The sequence below is a fragment of the Eptatretus burgeri genome, chromosome 7 (genome assembly GCF_056783735.1).
Source record: "Eptatretus burgeri isolate ZD-2024b chromosome 7, Ebu_testis_v1, whole genome shotgun sequence".
In the NCBI taxonomy this organism is placed as follows: domain Eukaryota; kingdom Metazoa; phylum Chordata; class Myxini; order Myxiniformes; family Myxinidae; genus Eptatretus; species Eptatretus burgeri.
The window spans coordinates 96,826,639-96,839,831 of NC_140967.1; the positions used below are offsets into that span (position 1 = coordinate 96,826,639).

Genomic DNA, 13,193 nt, shown 5'->3' on the forward strand with positions numbered 1-13,193 from the left:
CAGAATCGTACCAAAGTATTTTAAAATGGTATGTGCTGCTTCCCTGCTTGACGTTCAGCATTTAAAAGGATAGAGCACGTACAAACAACGCTGGGAAGGCAATGGCAAACCACTCAGTTGGCGAACAACGCTTGCTAAGAAACAGCTTTGGAAACACCAACGCCCAATGAAGAGTCTGCAGGTACATGAAATGAAGTATGTATGTATGTATGTATGTATGTATGTATGTATGTATACACACAAAAATAGATAGCTACAGATATATAGACGGGCGGATAGACAAACACGGGAGAGCATTCACTAAATGAGGGTGCAACAGACGTGGGCACGCGTAGCACGGTGTCCGATTCTCGGACATTTTTAGCTGGCTCCGTTCGCAACAGCTGCACGGGCCGAGTGCCCGGAGAGACCGCCGCCTCGTCACCCAAATACCCAACGCGACGGCAAAGAGCGCGACTATTCGCGCGCGCACATCCCCCGACTCCCACCGCCGTCCCTCCCCACTCCATGCTCTGTAGTACCGCCAACTCGAACGTGGCCGGGGCGAAGGAGCAAAGTTTGGGTGTGTGGGCAGGAGGGGCAAAGGGCGGGGTCGCGTCCCCATACGGAGCGCTCTCTCCTTTGAGCCCCTTTCCATCGCCGGGAGGAGGGAGGCGGGCAAGTAGGCCTGCCAGAAGCGTGCCATATGGCAAGGGAGGCGGCGCACAGCTGGAGGGAACATTCCCCGGGTTCAGAGGGAGGAGGGTGATGTCACGGCAGCTGCCAAGTCTGCCTCGCTACCTCCCGCTCCAGGCAGCACGAGGATTCTCCGAGCGATCAGCGAGAGCACGTGCGAGGGCACGCACCGCAATCATCGCGTACAGGTACGCACAGGTACGCAGGTAGGCTTTGATAGCGTGTACGCGCGTCTCCACGAAGTCTCTCTCGCTGTTGCTCCCTAGTGCCACCAGCCATGTCCGTCCACGTCTCATTTCTCGTGAGTCATCCAACCGTGGTGACGAGTCCGATTTGGTGAAAGTCCCTCGGCTTGAGCTTTGACGCGCGATCTTCGCTGCAGCTGCCGCCATATGGCAGCCTTATCTGCCTCATCAGCTGTTGCTCTGTTTATTTTCGCCTCGTGTTCCAATGGCGCCCCTCGCTGGTCATCGGCAAGGCCCGGGGACGCGAACACGACTATCGCGGCCCGCCCCGTATCTTCAGGAGCCGGGCCGTTTTTCTTGTGCGCTTCCCCGCTAGCCCGAACCGACATCTCACGTTGGTCCCCATAGCACCCGCGACCCCATTGCATCCCGCGCGCCTCTCGGCGCCATCCACGCTTCTCCCTCCCCTCACCTCCTCCACCCCACCCTCTCTCTTCCGCTCTCCTCTCTCTCTGTCTCTCCCTCTCTAACCACGCACTCCCCGCCCTCCCCATCCAGCGGCCGTCTGAGCCAGCTCCGATCCCGAGCGTGCGATGCGGAGGCAGCGATGGAGTTCCCAGAGCACAGCCGCCAGTTGCTTGAGTGCCTGAGCCGGCAGCGCACGCAGGGCTTCCTGTGCGACTGCACGGTGCTCGTGGGCCCGGCGGAGTTCCGGGCGCACCGTGCCGTGCTCGCGTCGTGCAGCGGGTACTTCCACCTATTCTGCCGCGACGCACCTCTCCGCGCTCCCGACGAGCTGTCTGTGCGATTGAACGCCGACGTGGTGACCGCGTCTGCGTTTGGCGCACTCCTTGCCTTTATGTACGAGGGACGTCTCCGCATCGACGCACTTCCCGTGGAGGATGTGCTGGCAGCCGCCAGTTACCTGCACATGCACGACATCGTGAAGGTGTGCAAGCAACGGCTTCGGGACGCAGCGAGCGGGGACGCTGAACGCCCCGTAGGGCGCGTCAAGACTGAGGTGAGACTCTTGTCTGATTCTGAGTTACTTTTTATGTTTGGACGTTGAGGTGGTGCGGTGTTGTGTTCAATGTCGCTATGTTACACAATAGTGTGTGCATGGGATCCACCACCCTTACAAGCACGTAGATATAACCCGAGTACAGGGGAGAGGAAGAGAAAGAGTAAGAGGTGGAACGGGGGGGGGAGGGGAGGGTGTGGGAGTGTTTCCTTGTACCAGGATCAGCATTGACTTCACTTTGACAGGATCTGGTCATATTGCACACCTGAGCAATCCACTCGTCCTCTCCATCCAGTGGTTCTGTGTCTGCTGTGCACTCATTCCATGAATTGAATAACACCATGCAGAGCGACAACACCTAAACGGGACACTTACACTTTTACTTTAAATAAAATAAGGAGTCCCGTGGGGGACTGATGTTAGGGGTTGACCTCACTGACCTGATGTAAACTAAAGAATAACTAAACAATAGCAAAAAGCTCAACAACAACAACACAAGAAAACCCCCACTTTGACCCCCTTTATAGGAGGCACATCCAAATGGGGATCACAACCCCATGAGACCTTACTGTCCTGATGCATCGTACAAAATTTGGGTCATGTCGATCAGGTAGTTTGTGAGGAGATGATGTTTGAGTCAGATGTTAACGGACGGACACCGGGACATACTCGATGAACTTATTTCAGAGAAATAACCTCAAAACCCGTCCAGAATGACGATGACCATTTCAAATACGTAAATGACAAGTTAAAATGGAATGAACTCCTTTAAGTTCAGGAAAAGTGTAAGATGGACATGTACATGGGCTGGGATGTTGTTGTTTGTTTGTTTTTGGTATGGAAACAACAAACAAATCCAGGCAGCATTCCCAATAAGCCTTGAAACTTCGACGAATTGACGAAACTATATAAATGGTCTCCTCAAACAGCCGTGTCTTTTAGAGCTGGAGCATGTTGTGGCCATCATGGTATCTACAAAGGTACGCAGCAATTGCACGTCACCTTTGAGTAAACATAATGGCCTGTGGCATCCCGTTCTGCAAGTGAAAGAGTGTACATATGGGCAAGAATGGTTTATATAGGATACTGACTCGTCGCCAGCCTTGTCTAGCATCACTTTCATGTTGTCTATGACACATAGTGGGCTGTTGCAATACAGGAGGTAGGCAAGAACACCCTGGCTTTGAAGTTGCTTTGGGATGCGAGCCATCAATTTTATGGGTTTCGTTTTTTTGACTGTATTGCTCAGCATTGTCGGGTGACACAAACCCATTTCTCTGATGGGTTTAATCATGTAGTTTGCGTCACCTTTGGATTTGCATCATTTGTGGAGAGAGGGGGACAGAGAGAACTGCTAAGGGAAGCAAGCTCAGCCTTTCAATCATCAGTCTGGGAGGCAGAAATGTAAGAGAAGGAAACGAGCCCGAATAGCCAAACTCGAACAACCGCACGCTTTCCAAACGGTCACATACGTACAGGGAGGCACCAAAGGAGGCCAAATCTGCAAATGGCAGCCTTATAACTTTGTTTTTCACATGCTGCATATGTTTTCATTTTGTTGCTGCACGCAAGCGCGCGAGCACTGCGCATGGCGCCCACCACTGCCCGGCCCACACTTCTCACCCTCCCCCACAGGCTGAATCCTCAGAGGATGCGGGCAAGTCGCTTGGTGAATATGCGGGATCGCAGACAACGGTGGACCGCCGTATCCCGTCGCCACGTCCCATGCAGCTCACCCTCGGCCGGCTGCCCGTTGAGAACGTGCTTGACCTGTCATTCAGGCGGGGCTGGGAGGCACCGACCGTGAAATCTGTTTTGGTGGAGGAAGAAATGACTGAGATAGAAGAGGAGGAGAGGATCGAAAGCCGGCTGCCCATGACCGTCGTGATGCCACAGAATTCGGGCCGAGCAAGCTGCGACCTTTCGGAGAAAGTTCCCTCGACGTCGAGCGAAGCTGAACAGGAAGAAGAGGAAAGCTCGGACGAGGTGGAAACGAGTGGACCTACAGCCACTGCGGCAGCTGCTGCTTTTGGTCTTCTCCGTGAACCTCTAGATGATCCCTTGTTATCTTGCGGACCTGGTGCATTACTGGGCCCCAGTGGAATGGTCTATGCCTGCCCACTATGCGGGCAGGCTGTCTCTTCACCGCAGGCCCTACAGCTCCACTTAAGCCTGCACTTTGGTGAACGAGGGACGTTGAGGGCCGAGCGAAGCAACGGGTGTGCACCAGGAACCGGTGCGGTGGCAATGGCAACGGTTTCTATGGAAGGGTCTGGCGGTGAGGGTGATGTGCCCACTTGCTCTACTTGCAGAAAGACGTTCTCATGCGCGTACACCCTGCGGCGGCACGAAAGGACACACTCGGGAGAAAAACCATACACTTGTGCACAATGTGGAAAGGCCTTCCAGTACTCGCACAACTTGACAAGGCACGCAGTGGTGCATACGCGAGAGAAACCGCATGCTTGCAAGTGGTGTGAACGGCGTTTCACGCAATCCGGGGACCTGTACCGACATATCCGCAAGTTTCACGCAGGCCTTGTCGGAGCAGCACCCGGTCAATAACAACCACCATCCTTTTGGCAAATGAAGTGTCACTCCTCCAAACTCCTCTGCTTTTTCTTCATCACCACAATGACCGGCTTTCATCCATCCCACCCACCCCCTACCCACCCTACCCCCAGTCACCACAAACGTTCATTGGAGGATGCCATGCTGGATGGAAAAGCATTGTGTTCTCCTCAATTGGATCCCTCCTCAAGCGAACACCTTCTGTCGAACTGTTCTTATTTAAATCGGGCAACCGTTATTTTGACTCCGTTTGCACATCACTCAGCATCATTTTTCTTTTTTCCGTCGTCGTTTAACACTTTTTGTCTGCAGATACGAAGGAAGCATTTATATCCTTTGATCACAGTCCCCTTTGTTGGCAGAATGTAGGGTGCTGTTTTATTTAGTTTAAAGCTCTATTGAAATGCAATGCTCGGTATTGTACGTGTCACAAAACACGACCTGCCCTACGGAAAGATTATTTTGCATGTTTGGCTGTATTATAAAGTGTGCAAGACCAAGGGTCGACGAGAATTTAAATTCTTTGTTTAAAAGGTGTGATTTGTCTGAAACTGGCTGCTATAATAATAATAATAATAATAATAATACTTCAATTGGTAGATTTTTTTCTTCTTTTTTTCCTTTTTTTAAAGAAAAAAAATATAAAGAAGTTACTTGAACTGTTGTAGAGAATATTAAGCGGTTAAAGCAAATCCTTTTTTTTTTCTTTTTTCACACGTAAAACAATATTTTATTACTCTTAGGGAGAAATAATTTTTTTTGATGTTTTTTTTTTTTTAAAGAGGCTTTTTACGAATGCCATTCTATGATAATATAAAGAGTTCAGTGGCTCAAACGCCGACAATGGGAATGGAGATGTGCGCGTTGCCGTGAAAAAAAAGTTTAACAAAAGGCACCGCGAAGGTCGGGTCGATTCTTGCAAAGTTAAGTTCACAAATTCCAAACAACAGCTTCGTTGCTGCTTCATTAAAGGCCTTTCTCTGGGGCCCTGGAGCGGCAGCTGGCGATGCCAGCTTTGCTCTCAAAATGCTAATGCTTGGCTCGCAGCTGTTGCCGAGCTATGGACAAGGTGGCTAGACGGAGCTGGATTGAAGAAGAAAGAAAAGAAAAAAGTTTAAAAAAAATTTTTTTCCCTGAAATCCTCTTTGCCTTGGAACATATGTCTTCTGGTATATTGCCTCTGCATGTGAAAGAAAACGTCCTCATGTGTATTGTCATCCTATTCTTGTTTTTCTTCCTTTTTTTTTCTTTTTGCTTATTGGAATTGCTCCCCTTGTTTAATTTCCCTCGGTGTTAACGCTGCAGAAACATGGAAAAGACGTAGAGCAAGCAACAATCAATGGTGATTGACACCACAACCTCCAGCAAAAAAAAAAAGACAAAAAAAAACCAGAATGAATTAGACATAAAACGAACTAACTGTGACAATCCTGGGACGGTTGTGCTCAAACGGTTAATTTATTAATGCACATTAGCAGTTGTTCTTCTGCTGTTACATATTCTCCTGGCATCGTATAAGTTATTCGTGTCTGTTTTTCTATGACCATGTATACAGCAATAATGCACAGGATCGTGTGCGCACTCAGACCTTCTCACAGCTCACTTTTTAATGTCTAAGAACTTCTGCCCTATTAAATCCTGCAGGGAGACGAGCTCTTGTTTTTGTTTTTTGGGCATTTCCTTGTCCACTGTTGTACTCATTTAAATATATTAATATATTGTTTCATTTCATTGTTTAAAGCTGGAGCAAGAATTAACCCGGGAGTGCACCGCAGCAATGATGGGCCAAATGTCCTCATTTCCTTGTTTGAGGTTGTACAGGATCATGCGACAAATATTTCCACTTAATGTAGTCCGGTGGTGACTGGAGCATTTGTATATCAATTTCCATTCTGCATACGGAATATAAATACTGTAATCAAAAGCAATTGGTTTGATTCCCCACAAATAATTTGTCTTTGTACGTGACGCGGAGGGCCGAGACATAAGCCAATGTGCAAACCCTCTCCCTGCCGGGAGAATGTTGATCGCTCAGAATGGCGTTATTTCTAGTTTTAACATCGATTTGATTAAGAATTGCAATTTCTTTATTTTGTTGTTGACCTGCCGTGTGTTACAATGATGTGGTCGAGCAAATTTCAGGGCAATTGGCCCAGAGGTATGGAATTGTATAAAAATCAAAGAAAAGGTTTCACACAGACACAACTCACTCTTATATGTATAGATTATATGTATGTGTTGGAAGATTTGCAGCTCAGGATTCATAATTGTAAAAGGTTGCACACTGAGCAGAAAAGAAAAAAAAATCTTTATAAAAGCCTGATGTTTCGAGAACAAGCTGGATCTCTTCCTCAGAGGCGTTAAAACTTAAAAGCGGAGTCATGATGGCACCGCATTAAGTTCCTTTGGAGATGGATTCTGCTTCGTGGATTGGTCCAAGTCCTGGCCAAACACAGTACTCCCTGAGTTTAACTAATTTTGCAGCTTTTGTTGGCATTATATATATCGCAATCAATTATATACATCATCATACGTAATTACAATTGCAACTAGAAAGCAATCAAAGATTGCAGACCCTTGACAGGACTTGTTTTTGTGGTGTTTGTGTGGTTTTTCTGGTGTTTGTGTGCTGGTGTGTTATGTAATTAATGGGTTCCAAGAAGTAATTAATAAACGTACTCACATACCGGTTGTACATATTTAATAGACATACTTATGTTCCAATAGTATGAAATTAAAAGACGTACTCACCTTCCAATGGCATGTAATTAATAGATGTACTCATATTTCACTCATACTTAATAAGAAGACGTACTCACATTCCAATGGTACGTAATTAAGATGGACTCACGTTCCATTAGTACATAATTAATAGACGTACTCACGTTGCAAGAATACGTAATTAATAGACGTTCCAATGGCACATAAGTAAGACGGACACACATTTCAAGAGTATGTAATTATGTTTTCACAACTGTCTGTTTGGTTGTCTGTCTGCTTGTTTGTTTGTTTGTCTTTGAAAAGCATATCTCAAAAGGTTGTGGACGGATTCGGACGAAACTTGCTGGACACATTGGGTGTGTAACAAAGAAGGATTGATTCAATTTTTGGTGAAAATCTGGATCCAGATCCGAGCATTTTTTCTTATTTTTTATTTTTGTATACCTTGTTGAGGCTCGTGTGAGAGCAAACACACAACGCACAGCAAGGGGGGGGGGCATGAGACAAGAGGGGCGGGAGTGGGAAGGACAAAATAGTGGTGAACAGAGATATTAGGAGATCTGTGGAAGGGAGAAGGATGGGGTGGGGAACATGAGTAATACAAGATGGACATTACAGGGACTTTCAGGACGGAAAGCAGGGAATTTGAAGGAGGTGGGCTTGGGTGGATTATTGGGCGTAGAAAAGATCGAGGATTTGGATGGGGGAAGATAAGAGGTGGTGGTGAACAGCTGTTTTGAAGGCTGAATGTGAATGAGAAGAATGGGATTGAATAGAGTGAGGGAGTTTATTCCAAAGGTGGGGAAAAAGAGGAATGAAAGAGTGAAGGTGAGCAGTGATTCGTGATTTTGGTAGTTTTACCAGAAGGGGGTTTTTGGCGGACCTTGAGCACCCTGCGGCAATGTGGTGGGGACAAATCGCAGAGAGAGCGGGGGGCGGGGGGGGGCGAGGCTGGAGAGGAGATGGTAGAAGACAGAAAGACCACCGACCTGCCTGCGGTGAGAGAGTGAGAGGCCCAAAGTCTCAGCCTCATCGCGGGAGATGCCAATGATCCGAAATGCCTTGGTTTCCACAGTGTGAAGCCGAGAAAGGTGGGAGGCAGGAGCAGCAGCCCAGAGGGGAGAGCAGTACTCCATCAGGCTGCGGACGAAAGCTTTGTAAGTTGTCAGGAGCTCAGGTGGGCTGAGGAAGGACTTTGCACGACGGAGGATTCCCAGTCGGCGACTGGCTTTGGAGGCGAGGCTTGAAAGGTGGCTTTCCCAGGAAAGGTCATGGCAGATAGTGAGACCCAGAAACTTAAAAGAAAGGACTTCTTCAAGAGGATTGTTGAGAAAGTGGATGGGGGGGTTTCTAAATGGTCCTTTCGGAGAGACATAGTGAGAGTGTGAGATTTGTCCGGATTGAAAGACATGTTCCATGCGTTGGACCAGTTTGTGATTTTATCCAGATCTGCAGTGAGTGAAGAAGCTGCTGCATGCTGGTCTGAGGGATGACCGATGGTACGGCAGAGGGTAGAGTCATCAGCAAAGAGTTTATTCCAAAGGCGGGAAAAAAGAGGAATGAAAGAGTGAAGGTGAGTAGTGATTCGTGATTTTGGTAGTTTTACCAGAAGGGGGTTGTTGGCAGATCTTGAGGTTTTTTTTAATAGACGTAGACGTATCTATTTTTTAATAGATGTAAAGTTTAATTATTAGACGTAGTCACTTCAATAGTATGTAATTAATAGACACGTTGAAAGAGTACTTAAATAGTAGACATATTGCACTCATGGTCCAATCCAGTGTTTCTCAAGGTGGGGCATGGCAATATTTTGGTGGGGCATGAGGATTCAGAATTAATGAATCAATATATGATCGCTTTCATAGCTTTGCACTTTCAAATTTTCAAAAGTTTGAAGCTGCGACTGATGCCTCATAGCGTCATAACTTAAAACTGCTTCACCGCGCCCTTGTTAGCCAATCCGCCGGTAAGGCGTGCCCTTTATCAATTAAACGCTGTTACGTCACTATGACTCGCTTTTCGTCAAGGGGAATTCCTTTTATGTAGTATATACTGTAGTGTCTCCATTCATGGTGGGGCATACGATTTTTTTGAAAATTAAAGTGGGACAAAAAAGGTTGAGAAACACTGGTCTAATCCATCCATCCATTGGGACCATACTCTGCAGGGCGTTGATGCTACCTAAGCAGTCTCCTTGGCGAAAGGGCACAATCCTGGATGGGTCGCCACTCTGACACAGGATACCAAAAAGCTGGCACTCATTTTGCTAACCTCGGAAGCATGACAGACAGAATCAACTCCGCCTGGTATTAATTCAACAGCAAAGTGGGATTTGAACTCAGGATCCTCAGATCCCAAGCCACCACTCTAACCATGAAGTCAATACCAGAGATATGGTCTAATAGTGCATAATTAATAGACATTCTTACATTCTGTAAAAAAAGACAAACAAAAAAGAAAGATGGCGTGCATAGCACGATACTTGCAAAATCCAAATGAAAAATCACTCATTGAGCAACACTTGGCAAAATAGGACCAAGTAGACCGACACTCGGTAGAGCGCATACCTCTGCCAGGTGGAACAGTTCACATTTTGTATCTCACTCATGGGCTGGATCTAAACCAAAATCCAATCCGCTTGTTCTTGTCACCTAACCAACTTATCCACCTTGTTTTGTCATAACTCATCCACAACTTTTTGAGATACAATGATATATATACACACATATATATTGGAAATTAGGTCTGTGTTGAACTTTTGACCTTAATATAAATTGGTGGTTGAATTAATTGACTTGATATGCAAATCCTGTTCAAATTTCAACTCAATCGGATACAAATTGAGGATTTTAGAAAATGATCCTTAGTTGTTGACTTTTGGCCTATGTTGACCTTTTGACCTATGTTGACCTCAAAATAATTGGTGCTTGATTCCAGTAAGCTGATATGCAAATGGTCTTCAAATTTCAAGTCAATCAGATGAAAATTGACAATTTTAAAAACAATTTTAGAAATGTGCCCCATGTTGACGTTTTGGCCGATATTGACCTCAAAAATAATAGGTGGCTGAATTCAGTGATCTGATATGCAAATCCTTTTCAAATTTCAAGTTCATCAGATTATAAATATATGTGGAAAAATTACAGGCCCAGATCAGGAATCTAACCCAGGTCCTCTGGACAAGGAAAGCCATACCAGTGCTCTGCTATCTGGATAACCCACCAGTGAAGCATTGCAATTCTTCCACATATACAGGTGCCACCTCTCTTCCCCCCCCCCCCACTGCTTCCGGGGCACTCACTGCCAACCATAGGAGCAGCTAGGGCCTGCTCTTGAGAGGGTCTTCCTCACGAGAGCAGGTGGGGGGGGGGAGAGAGCGGCACCTTTATTTGTGGAAGAATTGCGATGCTTAGCTGGTGGTTCACTCAGATAGCAGAGTGCTGGTACAGTTTTCCAGAGGACCTGGGTTCAATTATCGGTCTGGGCCTGTAATTTTTCCACATATATTTATGATGATCCTTCGTGCTCACTTCTAATTATATTACTACACCCCCTGTGGTGTTTAATGGTGGACATGGATGTGTCCCCCCACATAGGCCAAAAGGCAAAAAAAAAATCCTCAAATTTCATCCGATTGACAAATTTGAACAATATTTGCACATCAGGTCAGTGAATTCAACCACCTATTACTTTTGAGGTTATCATAGGTCAAAAGATCAACATAGGCCAAAAGGTCAACCCAAAAGAGGCCAAATTTTATAACTGTTTTAAAATCCTCAAATTTAATCCGATTGACTTCAAATTTGAACAGTATTTGCATATGAGATCACTGAATTCAACCACCTATTAATTTTGAGGTCACCATAGACCAAAAGGTGAACAAAGGCCAAATTTCTAAAATCCTCAATTTTAATCCAATTAACTTGAAATTTGAAGAGTATTTGCATGTCAGGTCACTGAATTCAACCACCTATTAATTTTGAGGTAAACTTAGGCCAAGAGGTAAAAATAGGCCAAAAGTCCGATTTGATTTGAACCAAATTTTCGAAAATCTTCAATTTTCATCCAATTTACTTGAAATTTGAACAATACTTGCACATCAGGTCAGTGAATTCAACCACCTATTACTTTTGAGGTTATCATAGGTCAAAAGGTCAACATAGGCCATAAGGTCAACCCAAAAGAGGCCAAATTTTTTAATTGTTTCTAAAATCCTCAAATTTCATCCGATTGCCTTGAAATTTGAACAATATTTGCATATGAGGTCGCTGAATTCAACCACCTATTAATTTTGAGGTAAACATAGGCCAAGAGGTAAAAATAGGCCAAAATGCCAATTTTATTTGAGCCAAATTTTCTAAAATCCTCAATTTTCATCCGATTGACTTGAAATTTGAAAAGGATTCACACATCCGGTCACTGAATTCAACCACCTATTATTTTTGAGGTCACCATAGGCCAAAAGGTCAACATAAACAAAAGGTCAACAAAGGCTGAATTTCTAAAATTGAGGATTTTTTTCATACTCTTGAAATGTGTCTGCCAATCTGATTAATTAGAAGTGAGCAGGATAGAACATCATAGAAGTTTTCGGTCGACCAAATTTTACGAAACTTCAACGCGGGACCATCACAGGGTCGGTGCCATTAATCTGAAAATTTCAGAACGATCGGTTGAGCCGCTTTGGCTGGAGGCGAGCGGACAGACAAACAAACAAACACACAAACAAACGGAGGTGATGAACATGTCAAAAAAATTAAAAGAATTGGCCAAGTAATAAGCAATAGTTGCCATGGAAACAGCAATTTGGTAATTTCAAAAATTTGACCTATCAAGTGTTTTAGATGATGGAATGTTGTGCATAACAAATTTGGTTGATACATTTTTTAATTGTGACCTAATTGGTGTTGTACATGTTTTGGATGGCTTTGACCTTGATCTTTGATCAAGTTTGACCAAAATTTCCTCACATATACTACACATAATTACAAATAAGCTGTGTAAGCTTCAATTTTATAGCTTGAAAGATGATTGAGATATGGTAATATTAAATTCACAAAAGGCCCATTTGATTATAATGGGGGTGAAATTGTTGTCATGGAAACCGTTGACATGTCAAAAGTCTAAATCGATCGTTTTGGTTCTGTGACTCAGTATGCAAATCGTGTTGCAATTTCAAGTTAATTGGATGAAACTTAATGATTTTATGTGACCTTGAGCTTTGACATTTTGACCTCAAACAACAGGCTTCAGTGACCCAATATGCAAACCCTGTTCAAATTGTAAGTCAATCGGATGAAAATTGATGATTTTATGTGACCTTGATCTTTGAGCTTTTGACCTCAAAAACAATATGTTTGAAGGTTTTGATTGGTTAACCAATTCAGTGACCCAATATGCAATTTATGTTCAACCTAGCAGAGTACCCACCCTCCGGGTGGCTGGACATTGTTCATTACTTGCTGAAAATAGCATAGTTCTGTATATTGCAAGACAACTCAATATATGTTTGTGTGGTGTGCATCCAAAGGGCTCTAACGGGTCTACAGGTTGAAAGAGTCTAAGGTGTCGAAGGAGTCTCAAGGTCGAAAGGGTCTGCAAGGGTTTTAAGGTGTCGAAATACCTAAAGGGTATTTTCCAATAGTAGTTAGGATCGAAAGGGGTCTAAGGGGTGTAAATGTCTTCAGAAGTCTAAGGGGTACAGTCGTGGCCAAAAATATTGGCACCCTTTCATTTTTTCAAATTACTCACAATTTTCTCCAAAAATAAGTTGAAAATGACAAAAGTATTTGGTCTCCACAATTCTTTATTTCACTGTTAATATTACAGAACCTTTGTTTTTGATTCAAAACTTAATATACCCTTTTAAATCAGAAAATAAAAAGAAATGGCAATGACAAAATTATTGACACCCTCGACTGAATATTTGGTAGCACTGGCCTTTGGACAAAATAACTGCAGTCATGTACTTCCTGTAGCCATGAATGAGCTTCCTACACCTCTCTACTGGTGGTTTGGCC

General features: G+C 44.7%; 1 protein-coding gene across 1 annotated transcript; it reads left to right on the plus strand.

Moving 5' to 3' along the window:
• The first annotated feature begins 1,418 nt into the window (after positions 1–1,418).
• Positions 1,419–6,104, plus strand: LOC147023851 (zinc finger and BTB domain-containing protein 42-like). Its single transcript, XM_085889714.1, is given in 4 exon segments — positions 1,419–1,881; positions 3,180–3,226; positions 3,228–3,285; positions 3,517–6,104. Coding segments are annotated over 4 exon segments (1,449 nt in total). The 5' UTR covers positions 1,419–1,467; the 3' UTR covers positions 4,447–6,104.
• The last annotated feature ends 7,089 nt before the right edge of the window (positions 6,105–13,193 follow it).